This window comes from Canis lupus, chromosome 38 (genome assembly GCF_011100685.1).
Source record: "Canis lupus familiaris isolate Mischka breed German Shepherd chromosome 38, alternate assembly UU_Cfam_GSD_1.0, whole genome shotgun sequence".
NCBI lineage: Eukaryota > Metazoa > Chordata > Mammalia > Carnivora > Canidae > Canis > Canis lupus.
The window spans coordinates 18,586,342-18,608,574 of NC_049259.1; the positions used below are offsets into that span (position 1 = coordinate 18,586,342).

General features: G+C 49.7%; 1 protein-coding gene across 6 annotated transcripts in view; it reads left to right on the forward strand.

Moving 5' to 3' along the window:
- RXRG (retinoid X receptor gamma) overlaps positions 1 to 22,233 on the forward strand; it is a 45,227-nt gene that overhangs the window by 20,614 nt on the left and 2,380 nt on the right. For 4 of the 6 annotated variants that reach the window (XM_038586224.1, XM_038586222.1, XM_038586221.1 and 1 more), the window contains 7 exons: positions 6,419 to 6,563; positions 8,946 to 9,125; positions 15,266 to 15,426; positions 15,566 to 15,695; positions 16,795 to 16,927; positions 18,147 to 18,238; positions 19,763 to 19,868. In XM_038586224.1, the coding sequence (XP_038442152.1) occupies positions 6,419 to 6,563; positions 8,946 to 9,125; positions 15,266 to 15,426; positions 15,566 to 15,695; positions 16,795 to 16,927; positions 18,147 to 18,238; positions 19,763 to 19,868 (947 nt within the window). Of the gene's footprint in view, positions 1 to 426; positions 696 to 6,418; positions 6,564 to 8,945; positions 9,126 to 15,265; positions 15,427 to 15,565; positions 15,696 to 16,794; positions 16,928 to 18,146; positions 18,239 to 19,762; positions 19,869 to 22,233 lie in introns of those variants that run through there. The other 2 variants (XM_038586226.1, XM_038586225.1) reach the window with 2 other exon arrangements.

Consider the following 22,233-nt stretch of genomic DNA (forward strand, 5'->3'; position numbering starts at 1 on the left):
TTGCCACCATCCTAGGTTCTGGGGATAAGTGCGGAGTAAGGTGGCTAAGGTCTTCACTCTCGTGGCAGTGACACTGTAGCAGGCAAGACAGACAGACACCAAACGAACGAACAAGGTGGTTTCAAACAGCAGTCATTCTATCCATGAAGCAATAAGACAGGGTGAGGTGATAGACAGTGACAGGGCTTGTGGGTGGGGAGTGGGCAAGGCACCATTTTTCAAGGCTGCTTTTAGCAACCATGCTCGGGTCTGATTGAGCCAAACCTAGCCAATAAACTCAGCTTCCTAGCCGTGCGAGTGGCAGGGCCGCTATTCCTGGACCATATGTCTGTACAGAGGGATTGGGGTTGAAAGGTCAGCTGAAAGCTTTGGTCCTGGCCAACTGGGCTGTGTGCAGAGGCCGAGGCCAAGTTTCACTCTGGGAGCTATATTAAGCTTGCCAAGCTCTGGGGAAGCTCAGCAGCCCTGGACACCGCACAGTGTCGTGGGCTCGGGCTCTGGAGCCACACGGCAGAAACATTTTGCCCGATTAACCAGATGACACGGGACGTCTAGTACCCTAGGTGTTAGCTGAGGTGAGTTGGACTCTGAACCATCTGGACAGACGGTCTCTCTGCATCCTGTCTTCCTCACCCAGGATGGGTCCGAGGGGGTCTCAGGAGGGAAGCATGCTCCTCCTGTGACCTGGGTCCAGGGTAAGTACAGTTTTGGGGCGAGGGGAGGGGGCTGTGGTGGTGAGGCAGCTGCAGGCAGTGAGTGTCTCCCGTTCCCTGCTCTGCCCTTCTGGTGTTTGAGCTTCTCTCTTTTGCTCTTGTTGGATTTTCATTCTTGAGGAGTAAAGAGAGCCGGACCGATACCGTGGAGGCGGGGACTGTGTAACCTTTTTGCAAACCACTTGGGCATCCAGGTATCTCAGTTCCCCTTTCTGTATTTCGGAGGAACGTGCTTTTCCCGGGTTACCCTGAAGTGATAGGTAGGAATATTAAAGGAACTAGGGATTTGAAAAATCACTTCTCAAGGGCTCTATGGCACTAAGGTGGTGATAGGATTGTTATTATCCCCAGGTGATATGAGGCACCTCAGTGATTGAGACTCTACCCCCGTGTGACCGTTGATTCTGGTGCACTCTTGCTGAGAGGTTCGAGAGAAGTTCATTTCAATAAGCGTTCATTGAACCAAGCCCTGGAGATTTAAAAAAAAAAAAAAAAAAAGTAAGAATCAGGCTCTGCTCTGGGGAGTATCTGAGTGGAGGGAGTAAATTCCAGAAACACCAAATATATAATTGGGAAGATATTTATGTGACTTTCAGACAAAATGATCTAGGCCACATTTTCCTGACTTTGTGTGTGTGTGTGTGTGTGTGTGTGTGTGTGTGTGTGTGATGTCAGTTGCCTGGACTCAGAAGCAAGCCCTGCAAGGCCCTAGAATGCCCCCTGCCTCCTGAACCCAGCTGCCTGACCCGGGTTCTGTCCCTGAAAGTTCCTGCCCAGGTAGTGATTGATAACCGACTTACTATTCTTGCAGATTATTGTAGAGAATACATAAGTAATAAAAAATTACAAATGTCCGAGCTGGAACAGACCTTAAAGATCATCTTGTTTAATGATTTTAAAAAGTTAAGCCATTAAAGTCTTTTCTCCAAGAGAGAAAGCACGTTTGGAAGGTGTTGTGTCAGCGACAAACAGGTTTGGTTGAACTCAGGGCAGATCTTTTTTTTTTTTTTTTTTTAAGATTTTTATTTATTTATCCATGAGCGAGGCAGAGGGAGAAGCAGGCTCCATGCAAGGAGCCCGATGTGGGACTCGATCCCAGGACCCCAGGATCACGCCCTAAGCCAAAGGCAGATGCTCAACCGCTGAGCCACCCAGGGATCCCGAACTCAGGGCAGATCTGAAGCCTTCTTGTTGGCCCTCCCCTGCCACCCGCACACTCCCAGTTGGAAGAGCCACTGATCTAGTCTGTCGACCAGGAAACGTTGTCTCAAATGCAGTGACCTGGCCAAGCTCATGGGGGGAGGAAGCAGCAGGTGTCCACCAGAACCCAGGGCTCCTCTCTGCCCAGTGGGGTGGGGGTGGGGGTGGGTCCTGGCTCCTTACTCCTCATGGCCCAGACCCTGAAGGGACTAAAGGAACGCCGCTCTCCAGAGTCCACTCCCTGGAAAAGGAGCGACTGCCTGCGGCCTGGCAGGCCGGCCATGTATCTGCATCCAGTGGAATAATTTTGGCTAAAAGCAGCTCAGAAATGTGGGACCTGATGTTCCGTGATGGCTCCAGGGCATTCAGGGAGCATTTGGCCCCTGGCTGGGAGTCTGCAGATGGAAGCCAGGCCAGTCAAGTGTGTCTCCCCCTGTTCTCAGGGAGCGGCCAGCCGCCTGGTGCATCCCCCGCTCTGAAAGTGCTCGATTCTGCTGAGCTGCTTCTAATGGAACAAGACAGCCGGGCTCGGAGGCTCGGGGCCAGGCAGCTAATGGGTTCACACTCAGGCGGCTGCCTCTTGTCGCCTCAACCTGTGCTGGGAGCCCGTGGCCCCCCACCTGCAGAGAGGCCGGTGGAGAGGGGAGCAGCAGCCCCTCCATCCTGCTGCCTGGCCCATGGGGAGAAGGGGTGGGGAGGGGCTGCTGGCTCCCCCCTGGGAGAGTGAGGGCCCCTCACTGCGGGGGTGGCCAGGAAGCTGCTAGGCCAGGGCCTCTGAGCGTCCCCTGCCACGCCAGACAGACCTTCCCATGAAGGAGGAATGACCTGGGAGCCCAGTGTCCTTGCTCCAGCCTGTGAGCCTGGGAAGATCCCCAGCCAGCCTCCGGGTCTCCTCCAGGCTCCCCTCCTGCCGCTGCCTTGCTTACCTCCCTGGGGCAGAGTTCCAAGAGCTGTATTCCTCAGCCCGAAACTTCCAGTGGCTGCTCTGACTTGCTCCCCAAGATTAAATCCACTCTCCGTAGCCAGACAGTCAGGCCTTGGGCTGTGACATGGCCCCCCGCCCCCCCCCCCCAGCCTCGTCTCCCACCCATCTACACTCTCCATGAACCCCTGGGCTTCCCCCGGGGTTGGGAGGGGGTGTCCTTAGCTCTCAGAGCCTTTAGCCCATCAGCAGCCCATCCAAGTCTTACCCACTTTGGGTCAAGTCCTAGCTCAAATGCCACCTCCTTCAGGAAGTCTTCCCTAATTTCAGTTGTTTGGGGTCTTTCCTTCCTAAACAATCCCAGCTGACTTAGTCTCATCAGTGGCCAGTCCCTCGAGGCAGTACCTGCCATCCTCCTTTCTGTATCCCCTTAGTATTTCTGAATGAACACACATGAATAAACCACTCTAAGGCCTGGTAAGCTCATCTGAAGAGTAGATGACCTCATAGGGTTGTTGTGAGCACCAAGCAAGCCTTCTATAGGGGGCAGTGCTACCAGTAGCATTAACAGTGCTTGCTGTCCCGTGTCCTCTGCGGGCTGCAGGTGGCGAGGCTGGTCCCATGGGACACGGCAGTGGGAGGGGAAGGTGAGTGAGGGGCTCTTGAGGCTCAAGGGGTGGTGGCCTCCTCCTCATTCCCATACCTTTTCTTGTCCATCTGAGGATTTGGGACAGAGCCTCGGGCAACCAGAGCGTTCTTTCTCTGGGGTCACCAGACCTACAATGCTTCCGTCTCAAGGGTGGATTTAAGTGGTGACATCTCTTCCACTGAAGCACTTGAAAAGAGTTGTCACCTAGAAATTACACCAACAGAAACCCCCTCAACCTATTTCTTAAAAACCAGTACATATCTACATATGTCCCACATCTGAAGTAATGCTAACCTAGTAGTATGACAGCATTAGTTTTCCGACCCCCACCCCACCAAGAAATGGAGTCATTTAACACCTTTGGTGAATGTGGGCTCACTTCCTGCAGAATTCCTAGCACAGGGACGCCCGGGTGGCTCAGCGGTCGAGCATCTGTCTTCGGCTCAGGCCATGATCCTGGGATCCCGGGATCGAGTCCGCATCGGGCTCCCCACAGGGAGCCTGCTTCTCCCTCTGCCTGTGTCTCTGCCTCTCTCTGTCTCTCATGAATAAAAAAATTAAAAATCTTAAAAAAAAAAAGATTTCCTAGCACAGAGTAGAATGTGGGCTTATAAGAAAGACTCAAAAAATTCTTGTCTTGATTAACCAGATTTTATTGGAATGATAAGAGCCAGCAGCCATAGAGTCCCTACTATGTATCGGGCACCGCGATAGGGATTTTTCGGTGTTACGTGATCTAATCCCGCCAGTGACTCTGTAACCTAGGCCTTACTAGGCACATTTTACAGATAAGGAAACAGGGTGGAGGAAGCTAAGTAACTTCTCTGAAGCCATGTAGCCCATCAGGGCAGACTGGGAGTCCATCCCAGCTCCGTGGGACTCCAAAGCGCTGTTTTTCCTGCCAAACTGGCGAATCTTAGCCCTTCGCTGCACATTACCATTGCCTGGTAACCCTAGAGAAATAGCAGTACCGATGGCCCTCAGACCCTCAAAATTCCTGGGTGTGGAGCCGTGGCATCGGTGTTTTCCCGAAGCTCCCAGGTAGACATCTGGAGCTGAGAACCATGGTATGACACTAAAACGAAGCAAAACACTGGGGGCAAGTTCTAGATGTCTTGTCTTAGCCTTGTATAAGAAGAGGGAGGGGAGAGAGAGAGAGAATTCTCCCCATCTCATGTGTGTTTTCATGCTACAAATCAATTTTTTAAAATTCTTGGTGGCCCTGACTTCAAAGCCCGGAGCTGCAGGCGGTCTTGTCTTTCTGCATCCCTTCCTGCACTTGACCCGAGCCTCTTGCCCACCTCCTGTGCTCAATACATATTTGCTTAGTGGATTGGAAAGCTGGTAAATTTAGAAGGAACCTAACTCAGGCTGTGTTGTGGGTTATGTTTTATTGATCATCCCCTCTGTCCCAAAGGCCTTGAATAGAGAAATCTTACCTTTCTTTGGCTTAGTGTGAGACATGCGGTCACCCGGGGGAGACGGTATGATGCAAAATCCACATAGACCACACAGAAGTCAGTGGGACCCCTTTTAAGCTCCCAGATATTTGCCGGGGGCCCCTGCTGGACGCTTAAACACGGGCTCAGGTGCTCCGCACCACCTTTGCGATTACTTGTAAGTGTTCTTAATTCCGGTGCCTGTCCCAGCTCTTCAGCGAGCGTGTGCGTTCTGGAGGAAGGAGAGAGCTTCTGGGTTTTCCATCTTCCTCACAGTGCCTGCCTAGCATGCTGGTCTGTGCCCGTGGGCGCTCACTGTGCCTGCTAACGGGACGACTCCGTCTTAGGCGTTGACAGTGTCTTCGATGAATATAGGCCACTCAGCAGTGGCTTCTGGGTAATGTCCCTGAGCACTGGGAGACTGGAGGCGGTGGTGCTGAGGAGCCGATGTGACCTTGTGGCAGGGCAGAGGACAGGGACACACATCCATTTCTCCAGCCACACGTGCTGGGACCATGTGGGACGCGGGGAAGAAGGGCAGACAGTCCCTGGCTGTGCAGATCTCCCAGTTTCACAGGAGGATGGTCTGTTCCTTACAGCCGAGTTCAAAACCATGACCTGGGACTTTCTACCCAACACTTTGGTGCTTCTGCAATGATTTGGGCATTTGGTTTAGCACTTTTTTTTTTTTTTAGGATTTTGTTTATTCATTAGAGAGACACAGAGAGGCAGAGACACAAGCAGAGGGAGAAGCAGGCTCCCTGTGGGGACCCCGATGTGGGACACGATCCTGGTACCCCAGGATCATGACCTGAGCTGAACGCAGGTGCTCAACCACTGAGCCACCCAGGCGTCCCTGGTTTAGCACCTTGTGCAGGCTCGTTGAGATGACCCCTACACATGCCTTCTCTTCCACTTTACTGTGAACTCATGAAAGTGCATTTTTACACCTCACCTCTGACCCCCAGAGCCTGGCACAGCGCCTTCAGGGTGAGCACTCAGTGAGTGTCTGTTGATGGACTAAATGGGTGGATTTGCATTCTTTTTTGCTCGGCTCTCTTGAAGTCAGTCTTTTGCCTGAGAGCCCTAGCTCCTCTTGGAGCACGGTGGAATAGACGGTACTTACTACAAAATCTAAAAACACATAACTGACCCATCCGAAGTGTGTCTTGAGCGTGCCAAGGGTGGATTTCTAGCACCAATGACACACATGAGTAAAATGAGTACAAGCAGAGCACTCTGATGATGTCTGGTGATATTCAATTTAGGGTTTGGTGTCCAGAAATGATTTAGTCCCCTTGCGCCACTTGTTTTTTCTTCCCTTACGTTCCTATTCCCCCACAGGCGGTTTTGGATACTCTGTACTTAGAAACTACTTCTTGAAATAGAACTTTATTATTTTTTTTTTCTTGTGAGGATACCCTTGTCATCTTCTATCTTGGGCGTTGGGTCTCCCCTGGCTCCATGTTTTATTGGATTTTTTTTTCTCCTGCAGCTAAATGTGGTCAACAGTGTCAGCATTTCAGAGGACATCAAGCCCTTGCCAGGGCTTCCTGGGATTGGAAACATGAACTACCCATCAGCCAGCCCTGGCTCTCTGGTTAAACACATCTGTGCAATCTGTGGGGATAGGTCCTCAGGTACGTGTGGAAGCAGATGCCATTAGGTGTCCTGTGCAGCAGGGTGAGCCCAGAGATGGTGCCTGTTTGATTGCCCACCCGACTACCTTGTACCCCATGGAAGGAAAAGGGCCTTTTAGGATGGTCCAGCGTGGCACCCAGGCGGTAAATTGCTGTCACTGGGTTCATAGGCTGCAATCTAGATGAATTTAAAGTATGATTTCATTTTTAAGGATTGGATTTATCAGAAATATTTCAGAAACACCTGCATTGCATACTGTGTGTGTGTGTGTGGGATGGGGACGCTCTTGTAATTAGGCAGGATCTCTTTAAAATCTTTTTAAAATTTTAAAGAGATCCTGTAATTCTAAAAATGATGTTCCTGTGTAGGATACGTCCCAGTGTAGAAAGAACTAGAAAAGCACAAAAGAAAACTTAAAACATTGTATATAATGTCCCAAACAAAGATAAACCCTTTAGTATTTTAGCATATTTCTTTCTACAGCATTCTAGGTTTTTTAACATGTTTTTATGGGTAGAAATAAATGTGTTTTCACAGATTTCATGTTCTCTGATCCTCTTCCATTTTTGCCCAAATAATTTTTTTTCTTGATTTCTTCTCCTTCCTCTCCCTCACTCTCAAACCCACCACTTAAAAAAAAAAAGAGATTATATTTATTTATCCATGAGAGACAGAGAGACAGAGAGAGGCAGAGACACAGGCAGAGGGAGAAGCAGGCTCCATGCAGGGAGCCCGATGTGAGACTCGATCCCGGGACCCCAGGATCATGCCCTGAGCCAAAGGCAGATGCTCAACCACTGAGCCACCCAGGCACCCCCCAATCCCACCACATTTGAGGGCATGTGAATCTCTGTTTTGATGAATGAGAAGATGAGGAAGGTTCTTTTCTGTGACTGTCCATGGTGACAGACCGAAGATTCCTCATCTTCCTGTTGTCACCAAAGGCCCTGCAAAATTCACTCCGTCGAGAGTTCCTGGAGCCTGGAACTTACTTCGCTATGTGGCTGATGATGCTTGTTTGCTCTCAAAAAGTGGTTGCCAAATCACGCAGACTTGGCCATTGCCATAGCAACGGAAGACCAGTCACACCCCGGCAGAGTTTCCTCTGCTATGACTTATTTGAAAGTCTGAGAGATTCACTCAAATATGGGAGAGTCATGGGAATGTCATGGAGGCACCACGTTTCTCAATGACAGGTACTTCAGAGCTGAGAGTGTTGGGATTTTCTCATCTAGGATAAGATCCCGTATTTATTCTTGCTGGGCATTCAGTGGATTAGTGTGGTCGACTCAGTAGGCACAGACTGGCTTCATGAGGCAGGCTATCTCGAGTGCTCATTCTATCTTAGGGCAGCTTCCTCTGACATGGCAGCTCCAGGGATGCAAATTTGTACATTGGCTAGTTCTCAAGGACTTCTTCAAATTCACTTTTCTATCAGCCTGAGTATAACTAAAGTAGAAAGTAATGTCGGGTCTACAGCTAAACGACATCATGTGTTACACCGAAGAATCAGAGGTAAATACATTTCAAATGATCTGCGTCCTTCTATTTTTCAAGTCCTACATTCAGATCAATTAGGCACAGTTGCCTGGGGTGTAGACTTGAGAGGTCCCGCCTAGAAGGAGTGTCGGGTGAGTGTGGTGGCTCTCCTGACTCAAATGAGCCATCCTTGGCTGGGGTCATTGACAACTGTGTGGAACACATAATAGAAGCAATGAAACATCTAACAGATTATTCTGGATAAGGCAAAACCACCCCTCATCAGATCTGTATGTCGTAAGACTGCAAATCCTATTAGGCTATAAAGACTGTATACCAACTTATTTTTCCAGCAGGCAGGAGCATCTAGAAAATCCATAACTTAGGCTCCTGTTCATAGTCTATGGTGAAGGAGAATGCTTTTCCGTGGGGCTCCCATGTCCTTGGGCCTCAGTTATGGGGAAATATTAGGGAAGCTGAGGTTTTTTTTTTCCTGCTAGATCATACATAACAAGCATAAATATTTTTATTTATTATGTACACTAATGTCTTGAATGGAGACAGACCCTTTTGCTTAACTAAACACAGGAGTTGCCTTAATAAAATAAATGTAAACAGAATCTTGGGTCAAGACTTTTCTAATAATGCGCTCTGGAACTGGTGATTCCAGAGAATGCCTTCTGGAGGGAAGACACGAGGAAGGGCATATTTCCTCTGCCTTAGTTTGGTTCCCGTGACCAAGCCTGCCTCCTCCACTGGTTTCTCTTAGCTGCCCGTCCTGGTGCCTGGGTGCTGTGCCAGTGTCCTTGGGGGGAGGGGAGCCAAGGGGCTCTTGTGAATGAAAGATCCGAATAAACTTGAAGACAATCTCTGCAGTGTTCGTTTTTTTTTCTTGTGAGTAGGAAAGCACTACGGTGTGTACAGTTGTGAAGGCTGCAAAGGGTTCTTCAAGAGAACCATAAGGAAAGACCTCATGTACACGTGTCGCGATAATAAAGACTGCCTCATTGACAAGCGCCAGAGGAACCGCTGCCAGTACTGCCGCTACCAGAAGTGCCTGGTGATGGGCATGAAGAGGGAAGGTGAGGCCTCGGCCCCTTGGGGGAGACTGGTTTGCCTGTAAATCACGGTAGAAATCCTCGTGACCTCTCGAGGAGTGCGGTTGAGTGCCCCTGCCCTAAGTGGTGGGTACCCCGGAGCAGAGAACAGGTGCACTTCCCTCCTCTGTGCTCACCTGTCCTCTCCTGGAGCTCAGGTGATGGTCAGCACGCTGGACCCTCTCCCTGGATCTCCCAAGAGCCAGGCAACAAGTGTCAGAGCCGGTTTCAGGGTCCTGGTGGGCCACCCCATAAATGGATCATTCGATTGGCTTTCTGGGGAGAGCTGACGTCTCGCCTCTCATCCTCACTGGGGGAGCCTGCTGGTTTGAGTCATCTCTCTGGGGTTTTATAACCTGGGGCTGCTATAGATCTCCTGATATTGGTGTATCTGTGGTCTTTGGGGGGGATTATCGGCTTTCCCAGTAATCAGACTTAGCCTTCTCATTTGGAGAGACCATCATCGTATGTTTTAAAGATATGTCTTTCCATCTACAGTGTGGCTTAGCTGGGTTGTAGAGCAGGAAAAGAAAATCTGAAAGTTCATTCTGTTCATTTAGAGAATCGAAGAGCGTTTCCATTAAATAACACAAATAAGTCGAACTGGGCAGTTAATTAGCTCGTGAACTCACGCAAGGGCATAGTGTAAATGGTGCATCGTACTAGACTTCGGAGCGATCAAGTGACACTTCTCTCCAGAAAATAGGATCAGGGCATTTAGTTGGTCCCAGGTGACTCTTTCTTCTCCAAGAACTTCTTTTCTCTGAGGAGAGGGGAGGCTGACTGAAAGGATCAATGTAGAAAAGGTTCTTGGAGCCCCTCCTAGGAGAGAATGCTCCCAGGAAGGAAAAAAAAAAGAACATTCTTAGCATGGCTGAGATAGATGGAGGTGGCCCTTCAGAATAATGTAATAGTGCTCACTGTTGTACAGTGGAGGAAACTGGCCTGGCTCGGTGAGGTGAGTTTTCCAAGGTCCCACAGGGAGCTGATGAGCCCAGAGTAGGTCTTCTTCCCAGATCAGAGCCTATTTGGAGCCTCCCCTCCTGCCGGGGTGCAGGGGTGCTCTGGGATGAGGATGGCTCCCCCTTTGTTACCTGACAGGAATCTCAGGTTGGCAGACCCAAACCTGGACTCCCGATCATCTGCCCTCCCAGCCTGTTTATCACACAGCCTTCCCCATTTTAGGAAAGAGCCATTTTTTTCAGTTGCTTGGATGAGAAACTCTTGGGCTCCCCTTTCTTTCCTCTGCTACATTTAGTGGGTGAGGAAATCCTGTCTCTCCCTCAAAATATGTCCAGAATCTTTCCATGTCTCCTGACTTTCATGCTCCCAGCATAAGCCACTGTTACCTTCTGTATTGATTCACGTAAGTTCCTAAAACCCTCCCTACACTCTCCAGAGCAACCAGAGAGGCTTTGAACAAGTGGGTCAGGTCAAGCCCTACCTGCATCAGAATGCTCCAGTGCTTTCCTTTCTTACCCAGAAAAAAGGCAAAACCCTGGTTATGACTTCATGGTTGTGCACAACCTGACTGTCCCATGTCACTCTGGTCCAGCCTTGCTGGTCTCTGCTGGGCCACCAGGGGTGCTCCCTCCCCAGGAGCTTTGCACTTATTGTCTCTCTGCCTGGAATGCCCTCTTGCCAGGTGCCTGCATGGCTCCCTTCTTCTCTTCCTTCAGACGTTTATTCAATGGTCAACCTCTAAGTAAAGGCTTGTCTACACCATCTAGAATTCATCTGCCCCCCTGGACATTGCCTGGTGTCTTTCCCAGAGCATGTATCACTCTCTAACATACTTAGTTTACTACCTGTCTCCACTAAGGCAAGGATTTTTTCTGCTTTGTCCCCCTACTGCTGTATTGCCCGTGACTAGCATACAGTAGGCATGATATGTAATTGCTGAGTGAATGGGTGAGTGCTTTAAACCGATTATTGGAATCAAAAGTTTTACTCATGCGGGAGCTCCTAAAAGGACTAATTCACTCAGTCACCAAGTATTAACCAAGTGCCTGCTTCATGCTCATGTCATTCTTGGTGTCAAGGAGTCAATGATCTTATTGATCCGAACACGTGATGTGAAAAATCGGCCGGTGGAGACTGTCTTCTATTCACCAAGATAGAACTGATACTCCTTATAGCTTCTGCCACCATGATGGTCAAACATAAAATTAATGACATCCCCAAAGGAATGTCTCCCATCAGCAAGAGCATGATTGCTATAGGGGGCCACTTTCTAAAAAGATTTTATTTATTTATTGAGGGAGAGACAGAGAAAAAGCATGAGCTGGGGGAGGAGGCAGAGGGGGAGGGAGAAGCAGACTCCCCGCTGAGCAAGAAGCCCAATGTGGGGCTCCATCCCAGGACCCCGGGATCATGACCTGAGCCGAAGGGAGATGCTTAACCGACTGAACCAGCCAGGTGCCCCAAAATCTGAATGTGGGTGTCATTTTTGCCTCTCAGGACAGATGAGATAAGTTTCAAGATGACTTGGAACAGTAATTGTCTTCCTTATACAGATTAGATTGAATTGAAGGCAAGGAGAGGCTTCCATCAGGGAAGTGACCCCGTCTACTGCTCACGCTGTCTCTCCGCCCAACAGCCCTCAGCTCCATTACAGTCAGAGTGGTTGGTGCACAGTCAAAGGGTGGGAAGTGTGGCTCTTCCACACTTGAAAGAAAAAGTCCATGAAAGACTTTTTTCTTTATTTCCATGAAAGAAAAAGTCAGACAGGGACATGTGAATTCTAAGGGCCAGGGCAGACCTTCCTTTAAACTCAGCATTGCTCTGATTGTCTGATACAGGCCTAGTTTGGGCTTCTGCCTCTTTGAAAACAATGTGGGGAAATGGGGGTGATGAAAGGCTGCGTAGTAAAAGTTAAGAGGGGAAAGAGGCCCTTTTAAAATTTTTCCTTAATTTTTGGAAAAATTTCCAAAGGAATTGGTGCTATTTACCCCGACAAAAAGAAGGCAAAGGAGCGAATCTGTTCCTGGTCTCACTATAGGAAGGGCTCCTTTCAGAAAGCTGCTCAGCAGTCTTTCCTTCACCACGATCATTACTGCCCACGATTTACAGAATCAGGGGCTCAGAGTGGACACTGCCTTGAGGACAAGAATAATAAAATTCTGGCACAGTTAACTGAGAGAAACTATTGAATTGACACTTATTGAATAGTGTCAATTCTATTGACACTAGTGTCAAACTATTGAATAGACACATTAACTGTCTCACAGTTAACTGAGAGAAACTATTGAATTGACACTTCTGTCTGGAGAGAGGAAAGGATGTCGTGGGGATGGGCTCAGAAATGTATCTACCAAGAGCCAGGGGCCAGGACCCGTTGCCTTTTCAGGACACATAATGGTGAAGCTGGAAAGGACATTTGCTCTTCTCTGATTCAACACAGTCATTTCCTAAAAGAAGAAACAAAAGTTCTGAGAGCCTCAGGACCTGCCTAAGCTTACCTAGTGAGCTAATGGCAGAGCTGATACAGGACCATGACCCTCTGACTTCCAGGTTACCAAATAACCCTCAGGGGTCTTGGGGAAATATATTGCCATGATTTCTTGTCATATACTAGAGTTTGGAGGGTTAGATAATGGACTATATTTAAGGCAGTTCCTGGATAACATATGATATCCCTCTTGAGCCCCATGTGGTCTTGATCGGTACAACCAGCCCAGAGCCTGGGAGACAGTACAGAGGGCTGAGGGGTGGGCTTAGAAGGCTGTCCGCCCAGGTCTACATGTTGGCTCCATGTTTTCTTAGCTCTGTGACCTATGGTAGGTAGGTTACATACCTACTCTGTGGTTCATAGTACTTGAGAGATAAGGTTATTGTGGGGATTCGATGAAACATAATCTATGTAAAGTGTTGAGCATAATTCCTGACCCAGAGGGAAAAAAAAAACTCCAAAAAAATTGTGGCTATTATAGTGCACATACGATAAATGTATGTTGGACTAATGGATAAAATTCTTTCGGAAGGCGGGAGTTTGGTGTTATTTTAGATCACCCAACATCCCCTGGATATATCCCGAATGTATGTAGTAGTGGTAGCTCAGAATGTCTGCCACATGGAAGATTTCCCCCAGCAACAGATATATATATATATATATATGACTCCTGTTCTATGACACTAAGATTTATGACACGGAGAGGGGAATAGCAAAGGATCACTCGATTAACGGCAAGATTGGAATTAGAATCTAATTCCCAGAAGCCAAGGTTATTTTCTTTGAAGCTTGAAGGTTATCCTCCTTCCATGGCACAAATCGGCAGAAGAAATCAACTGAGGACCACAGAGGAGACTTAACTTCATTTGCTTTTCCCCATCTTTTAAAATCAAGACAAAAACAGAAGCCTCTTCACCTACCTTAAAATAGTTAATACAAGGAGCACTCGACTTTAACCAGTCACTGCTGATGCAAATACCCATGGCGGTGTCTGTAATGCTGTCAGTCGATGAAGGCCAACAGAGTGGACAGAGGAAGGACGAGGGAGGAAAAGGTCCCAGGGGAGCTGAGGAGAGGACCTGAGAGAAGACCAAGAGCACAAACAGGGCCAAAGAGAAGGGGAACTTCCTATCTTTGGGGGAGCTTTTTTATAATTATTTCATTTAATGTTCCCAAAACAACCTCACTCGAGTATGATGCTCCCCAGTATACAGTAGGGAGATGGAGGCTGGGTGGGCTGAGTCCTATGTCCCATGTTCTTTGGCTAGGACCTGGTACAGCACATTCTGAAAAAGACTTCTTGGAGTCCCAAGTACATGACTTTTGCTGTCCTCTTTCCTAATTTCATGCTCTCTCCCTTCTGTCTTCCTTCTGTCACTGCCCTGCTTTATTCTCTTTTCCATGTCTCCCTCCTTCTTTCCTACCCTTGCTCTCTCCCTCCCTCCCTTCATCCTGACCACTGAATATCATTTGCATCTCAAGGCGTCTTGGCACTTCTCTACTGGAGACTTTGAGGTACGAGTTGTGTTTTTGCTGTCATACCCTCCTCTGACCTACCCTGACAGGTCACTGACGTCACTTGCATGACAAACTGGATGCCCAGCATCTGGTTCCAGCTCATTCTGCAGCCTTGGTGCCTCGTGATGCCCTCAGAGAGTAGGAGGTGACTTTGGGGGTGGGCCCCAGGGGAGGAAAGGAGAGAAGCTGAGAGGTCGAGGTTGCTGGCTGAGGAGCTGTCACTGAGTTCCAGATTAGCCACCTGCTTAGGGGATAATTTTCTTGAATCTTGGGATTTAAAACAAAAAAAGTATACCAACATTGAATTTTGCTCCTTCATGCTGGGAATAGGAAGATGGAAACCACAGCTTTGTGGATTATGGAGACTGACCCAACAGAGAACGTGTGTCAACGAAGAGGACAGAATTGGGAAGAGGATCTACCTGACATGCTCGTGTGCAGCCCCTTAGGGTTCTGAGGGTTACAGTGAACTTTGGTGAAACACCCTGAGTATGGGGAGGCAGAGATCATTCTAGCCCACACCTTTGCCCGTGTACCCTTCCCCACCCCCCAAATCAGCTGCTGGTTCTGAAATGTCATCTAGGTGACATTCCATTTCCACCTCTTCACTTACTAAATACCCTCCTGGCTCCCCGAAGATCTTCCCTGACAAGTCGGATCAGGTGATGCTGTGTTCAGGCTGGTGCATTAGGGGCAGACCTAATGGGACGTGAATGCCAAGCGTGATGCATAGGATCTGACAGAGTTTTCAAAGCAATGCTCTCGCTACTTAACCATTGCTTGCCCACAGTTTATTGGAGGGAGCAGCTGGGGGTAAAACGCAGGAGACTGTCCTCGGGGGACTGGGGAGGAAGTGGCTCATCCAGAGAGAGGGGAGCATCAGAGGTTATTAAAATCTGAAATGCAAACTTCTTAGACCCGTCACCATCATGAACTAGAAAGGATACGGGCTATAAAACCCACAGTCGTGCACACGCATAAGCAAATCACCTTGCTTGCTCCGTGTCATCTGTCACCATCACAACATCTCTTGACATGGGACCATGAGGATGCCCATTTTACAGATGAGGCCACGGAAGCCCCGGTAGGTAACTTGCTTTCCTGCCATTGTCCTGGGCATGTGGTAACGTCTGTGTGTTTTTTCCCCGTGGGCCAGCTGTGCAAGAAGAAAGGCAGAGGAGCCGGGAGCGGGCCGAGAGTGAGGCAGACTGTGCCAACAGTGGCCATGAAGATATGCCTGTGGAGAGGATTCTAGAAGCGGAGCTTGCTGTTGAGCCAAAGACAGAATCCTATGGTGATATGAACTTGGAGAACTCGGTATGTGGTCTTAGGCGTCCATCCACCTCCCACATCTTGGGGGTACTGGAGACAGGAAAGGGGTGTATTCAAGTCCTGGAATCCTGGAATCCACCCCTCAGGGTACTTTGGGTTTTTTCTTTTTTTCTTTTTTTTTTAGACAAATGACCCTGTCACCAACATATGCCATGCTGCTGATAAGCAGCTCTTCACTCTTGTTGAATGGGCCAAGCGCATTCCCCACTTCTCTGACCTCACCTTGGAGGACCAGGTCATCCTGCTCCGGGCAGGTAAAGGACATCGGGGTTTGTTTTTTTCTTAGGACAACCACTTGGGCTGCCATTTTGGAACTACCCTTGGGATCCTAAAACAAGTCACCTGAAGAAGCTCTAACCCACCCAAGCTGTGTGCCGTGTTGACGGATAACCCCATCCAGAGTTATTCTTTTCAGATGAATTATGGGCTCTTAAACTTGGGTGGCCCTCCTCCAAAACTTTGATTCCCAAATGAAATGTTGTTAATGGAGGATGAGACTCACTTCCCGTGCAAATTTTACCATGGTTTTATAATTTGCGTTTAATTTTCAGAGACAGTTTCATTGAGGACAGTCCGAGGCAGTGCCTCGTTATTATTATACTGTTGGAAAATAGAGGTATTCCCATTTCACGGGTGAGATAAGACAAGCCAAAGATTTTTTTGCTCAAGTTTGTTTATTCAGGGACCCTTCCTACGTTAAAGTCTGTGTGCTGTCTTCTCTCTGGGCTTCTGTTTCTGGTACACCGTGCAGTTTGCATGCACATCCTCTTTGTCACTGGGCCAGCAGGGAAATTTCCTTGAAGATTGGCTGAGCATTGGGAGCCAGGTCCTTGTCTCATCCCTGTTAGATGATGAGCAGTCCCTCATGTGCTGTCCTTGGTGCTGGGAGACAACACCAAAGAAATAAAGCTGGGTTGTCATGTCCTGGGGAGCGGAGGTACAGGGTATGCTCGCTTCATCCACCACGGCACCCAACATATTGACTATTACCCATTAAATGTTCAGTCCATATTTGTTGATTGGGGGGAAACAAGAGTCCTCATCCCCAAGCTGCCATTCTGAGCTGCACTGGGGATTCTTGCCCCGTGCGGCTGTTGGGGTGGTCCATCCTGCATCCCCCCCACCACCACTGGGGAGACGGTGGGGGACATGCAGAGCTGTGAGTCAAGGGACCCCGACTCTTCACTAATTGGCTGTGTTGTCTGGAGCTGGTTTTCCAAGCTCCGTGGATTTCTGGTTCTGCTTTTGTTACATGGGGGCTGGGAGGGGGGTCAGGATATATGCTGCGGATGATCATCCGTAAAGCAAGAACGTGGTCGGTTGTCCCTCAAGGCCTCCTTCTTATCCCTGCAGGGTGGAATGAATTGCTAATTGCCTCCTTCTCCCACCGCTCGGTCTCTGTCCAGGATGGCATTCTTCTGGCCACGGGTTTACACGTCCACCGGAGCAGTGCCCACAGCGCTGGGGTTGGCTCCATCTTTGACAGGTGGCTCTCCTCTGCTTCCAGTGCTCGTGTGTGTGTGTGTGTGTGTGTGTCTACATGTGCTCATGTGGGTGTGGGGATCTGGGGGTGGTGGGGGGATGCAGGATGTACCACCCCAACAGCCGCACGGGGCAAGAAGCAGAGACCATGAAACACATGAGAACAGAAACCTGGAGAATGACAGGTGGATTATGAGAAGGTTTGAAATGATGAGATGGAGGCCGTCAGGGGCCAGCATAGCTGCTGGGCAGGAGGGAGAACCTGCTATCTCTGCGGGTCTCCAAAGGAGAGACTGGATCATTGACGTTACCTGAGAGGTTTTGGGGTGGGGAGCTGGAGCTGCTTAGGGGCCGGGATGAGGACAAGCAGCCAGGATCTGACTTTAGGAGTCGGGAACGACGAGCTGAAGTTTTTGCTGGACTCTGTAGCAGAATCTCTGGGGAAGGGCTGCAGCAGGAGCAGCCCTCCCCCCCTCCGCCCCCGGGCCAGGCAGCAGCAGGAGCCAACATCTGGGCCTCTCTGCCTTAAGTGATGTGAAAGGAGAATGAAGGCATATGCCTTAAAGAGATGAATGAAATGAGTAGAGGTGAGTGGCTTGAGACATAGGGATGGAGAACTGGTGAAGAGGTGGCTAGGGTTGAAAATAGCCTGTCTGTCCTGTGCCAGGGCCCTGTGGCCCCCTTCCACATCCATGGAAAATGGTCTTCCAGGCCACGTGCACGTCCACCCGAGATGCCTCTACTCTTTCCTGCCCTTTGCCACAACACGTTCCACACAGAGGCCAGCATGGTCTTTGGTTGATTCAACCCTCTTCATGGTCCCTGGGGATTTCTCCCTCATGTCTGGATGCTGCCGTCTGCTGTCTTCCTCCAGACATGCCACACCCTCACCCTGCGTTGCCTCTTAAATGTCCAGATCCTCTAGGCTGTCTTTCCAGCCCTCCCTGCCAGAGCGTCCAGCCCACCCCCTGCTTCCTCCCGGGTGTTCCCTTGGACTTTGTTCCTGGCAGTTACTGGCTTTGTGTTGCCACCTGTCTGTTTCCATGTCTGTTTCTTCAATTAAGCTGTGAGTTCCTTGAGATCAGGGACTGCGTCCTATTCATCTCTCTGCCCCTAGTCCCTGATGCATGGTCTGGAAAATGGGGTGGGTTGCCTTCATTTTATCAGCCCTTGGCCTGGTACTCGTGGTTTTCTCATCACTTCTCATTGTTTCCTGTGAACAGAGTCCTGACTGAGCTGGTCTCCAAAATGAAAGACATGCAGATGGACAAGTCGGAGCTGGGGTGCCTGCGAGCCATTGTGCTGTTTAACCCAGGTGACTATGCAGTGGTTTGCCCTCCTCTGGGCTCGGCCTCCGAGCTCTGATGTCCTCTGGTCCTCTAGCTCAGCTGAGACAGACAAGGCAGGGCTGAGGAACCCATCCTTGGTGAGGGTGGGAAGTCGATTCTTCATGGTTTCTATTCCTAGAGCCATCCTGAAAGCATCTTGAATGGAGTGTGCATATTTGGGGGCACGTGGGAGGTGAGAGAGGATAGTGGCCTAGGATCATGGTGAAGGAGGTGGTAAAAAAGTGGTCAGGCTCTGCGTATAGTTTTTAGCAAAGCCAATGGGGTTTGCTGACAGATTAGAGATTGTGAAAGAGAGGTATTAAATGTAATTCTCAGGGGTTTTGTTTCATTTTCCTAAGTGATTGGGAAAATGGAGTTTAGTTTGCTGAGATGGGGGTCCTAAGGGTGGGTGGGTAGGAATCAGGACTTTGTCTTGTGCCTTCAAATCTCAGGTGGATGGTAGACATCCAAGAGTAGCCTGTTGGGAAGGTCTTGTTTATATGTCTGGGGTTCAGAGGGCAAGTCAGGACCAGAGATGTGTGTGTGAGAGCTGTCAGCCTCTACCTGGCACATGAGGCTCAGAGACAGGTGTGAACTCACATGGGGAGTCAGTTAAGCTTGGGCAGAAAAGGGGGCTCAGGACCAGGCACTGGGTGCACCCTCGTGTAGGGGTTGGGGAGAAAAGGAAGAGCCAGCGGAGAAGCCTGAGGCAGGGCAATGAGGGGGCAGGGAGAGAAGCAGAAGAGTGGTGTCCTCGAGGCCCAGGGAAGAAACACATTTCAGGAAAGAGGAAGTGATCATCTTCGTCAAATGCTGCTGTGGGTCAAGAAAGATGACTGTTCAGAATTATGTGGTAATTCATGCCCAGTTTCATCTCATGAATCAGGTGGTTAGTTAGTTGAGGCAGCACGTGAGGGGATCTGGTTTTTGAACCCCATCTCGTCGTTCAGTCCATGCTTAGCACATAGTAGGCACTCAGTAAATGTGTCAGTGTGATATTTCTGGAATGATCGGATAAAATAAAACTCCTCCTTGGAGTCAGTAGTGGGTGTGTTTGGGTATTAACAGGGTTTTTATTTTTTTAATTTTTTAACGGGGTTTTTAAAAAAACTTTTAAAGGATTTTATTTATTCATGAGAGACACACACAGAGAGAGAGGGAGAGACACAGGCAAAGGGAGAAGTGGGCTCCCTGTAGGTAATGGGACTCGATCTCAGGACCCCAGGATCAGGCTCTGAGCTGAAGGCAGATGCTCAACTCCTAAGCCACCCAGGTGCCCCTATTAACAGGGTTTTAAGCCTTTGTTCCAAGAGTCTGTTGGGTAGACTGGGCATAGAGCAGAGAGCCGGGGGGCACAGAGGACCCCCCACTTTGTTTCTTTCACTGTGGTTCCCCATCCAGCGTGTCCCTCGTAACTCTTGGGGTGAGGCCTGAGTGGATGGGGACAGCCCCTATGGAAGGGTGTCCACCTGACGTGTGCCACCCGAGGCTAACTCAGTCATCTTTTCCAGATGCCAAGGGGCTGTCCAACCCCTCGGAGGTGGAGACCCTGCGAGAGAAGGTTTACGCCACCCTTGAGGCCTACACCAAGCAGAAGTATCCAGAACAACCTGGCAGGTGAGGGAGTGCTAGAAGAATCTAATGGCATCAGTGATTGCTGCTCACCCTGAATACCTGGCAGTGTGCAGCAGGCACTGTCTAGATGTTTCACGGGTTGTTTAGTCTTTATAACAAGCTGAGGGCTGCGAACCCATTAGCTCCTTGAAACCCGAGGTCTTATCTTGCTCAGCGCTCCGCACTCTGGTGTCAGAGCCTAGAGCAGTGCCTGGCACGTAGCACACAGCTTGAGACGTTGAACAGACAAGCAAGTGAACAGATGAACGTGGGTCTCGTTACCTCCAGTTTCTAACGAGGTGCTGATGCTCAGAAGGGGTAAGGCGCTGGCCCGAGGTCGCGGACCTGGTGTGCAGCGGGGCTGAGATGTGAGCTCAGGTCTGGCTGGTTTCAAAGAGCTTGTGCTTTCCAGGCTGGCAGCCAAGCGTTGTGCGCTGCCCCCACCGAAGCCCCTGCGCTATGAGGCACAGACCGCGGTGGCCAGGAGATGTGAGATGTGACTGCTGTCCCCTGAGGTCATCTGTGTGGCATCTGGCAAGGTGCTGGCTCTGGCTTTGGGCTCCTTGTCTAAAGAGGAGGACAGTGGTCAGAAGGTCTCCGAGGCCATCAACCAGTTTAAGTATTCCCGAGTCGCAAAAAAAAAAAAAAAAAAAAAAGAAAAGAAAGAAAGAAAAGAAAAAGCCAACCAAAAAACTTGTCTCAAATGCTTCCCCCAAAGCACAGCTAAACAAAAGTTCTCCTCCTCTGCTGACTCCAGTTAAATAGAGAGAATGTGATCCTCAAATCTCCTAGAAATTCGAAAATGAAACTGACAGAACTGCCTTAAAGGCATTAGTTTTGTTTTTTAGGGTTAATATTATATGCTCTGAATTCTCACTGATGGCTTTCATTCCTCTGTGAGGTCTAATTTCCCTTTAAGCTGTGTTTTTTTTTTTTTCCTGGATCCTAAGCCAGCATGTATCAATTGGCCCGAAGAGGCTGAGCTCCGTTATTTGTTGGCGTTTTTAATTTAACGCCAAGTGGGTGGGTTTCCGGCCTTCAGTACGAAGCACACGCAGGCCTTGAGTGGTCGGGAGCCCAAGCTGGGGTAGCAGACCTCCCCGGAGTCCGTAGTTGATCACGACGGAAATGTGTTTCTTGCCTACATGTCAGGCCTGGGTGGGCAGCCCGTTGAGAGGGCTGGCTGACTGGCTGGCTGACTTCCGTGTCATGCCTCAGGGATCCGCTCCTTCCATCTGGGGGCCCCACCCGTCCCAGAGCCACATCTTGTTTTGCATCTTGATGGGAGGGGAAAGAGGCGCAGGAGAACAGAGGTGAGGCTCCCGGGGCAGACCTGGGCCTGGAAAGGATCCCCTGTCCCCTCACTGCCGTTGGCCGAACCTTAGTCAACGTGGCCCCACGAGCCACAGAAGATTCTGGAGAATGGGGGCAACTGTCTGCCAAGGAAGAAGGGGAGAGTGGATTTTGGTGGACCCCTGGCAGTCGCCCCTATCCTTGCAATAGGACCCCTGGCCGGCGGGAGCTGACTGAAAGCCCTGGATTGGGTGATTTCTATGGAGTCTCCCAGCATGAGGCAGCATCAAGCGTGGTGTCTTGGGCACATATTGCGTGCAGGGCCTTAGGAATAAGAAGGCTCATACTCACCCTTTCCTTTGAAATTGGCTCTAGGTCCTATTATTTAATCTCTTAGAAGAAAAGCTAAACCAGTTTTCTTCCTTATTATAAAAGCAGAGTATGCCTCTGTGGGAGATAAGGCAAGTATTTAAGAAATAAAGCAGGTAATAAATTAATCAGAAATTTGGGGGATATATATTTTCCCCCCCAGGATCCTTGTGTATCGATGCACGTGTACATAGAAGTGCATATTTACGGATAGGGAATCATACAGTTTGGCGTGTTATTTTCCCCTCTTAGCCATTTTAGGCACTTTTCAGATACTGAAAAGTGCGAAATTCTCATTTTCCATGATTTTGTGATATTTCACAGGCTGGATGTAACCTCATGTATTTAGCCATGATCCTGTGGAACATTTAGGTCGTTTCCAGCAAGTATTACTTTCCGAACTTTGGAACGTGCCCCCTTTCCTAGGAACGCGACCGCCAGGGGCCTGGGCTACCCACCTGCTGGCTGGTCTGGGGCGGAATCGGGGAGCGCAGGGAGGGGGTGTCGAGGCTGGGCACTCCGCATGTCCCTTGGGTGCATCCAGCACAGTCTGGACGGAGGGCGACCACCCTGAGGCTGAGCAGGTGCATCAGGGACGTCAGTTGGCCCAGCCAGGTAGGTGAGTGTGCCGACTGCTGGCCGCCTCCACTTGGCAGAACCCAGTGGATGGATCCTGGCCCCACGGGGTCAGGGCCGTGCTCTGAGT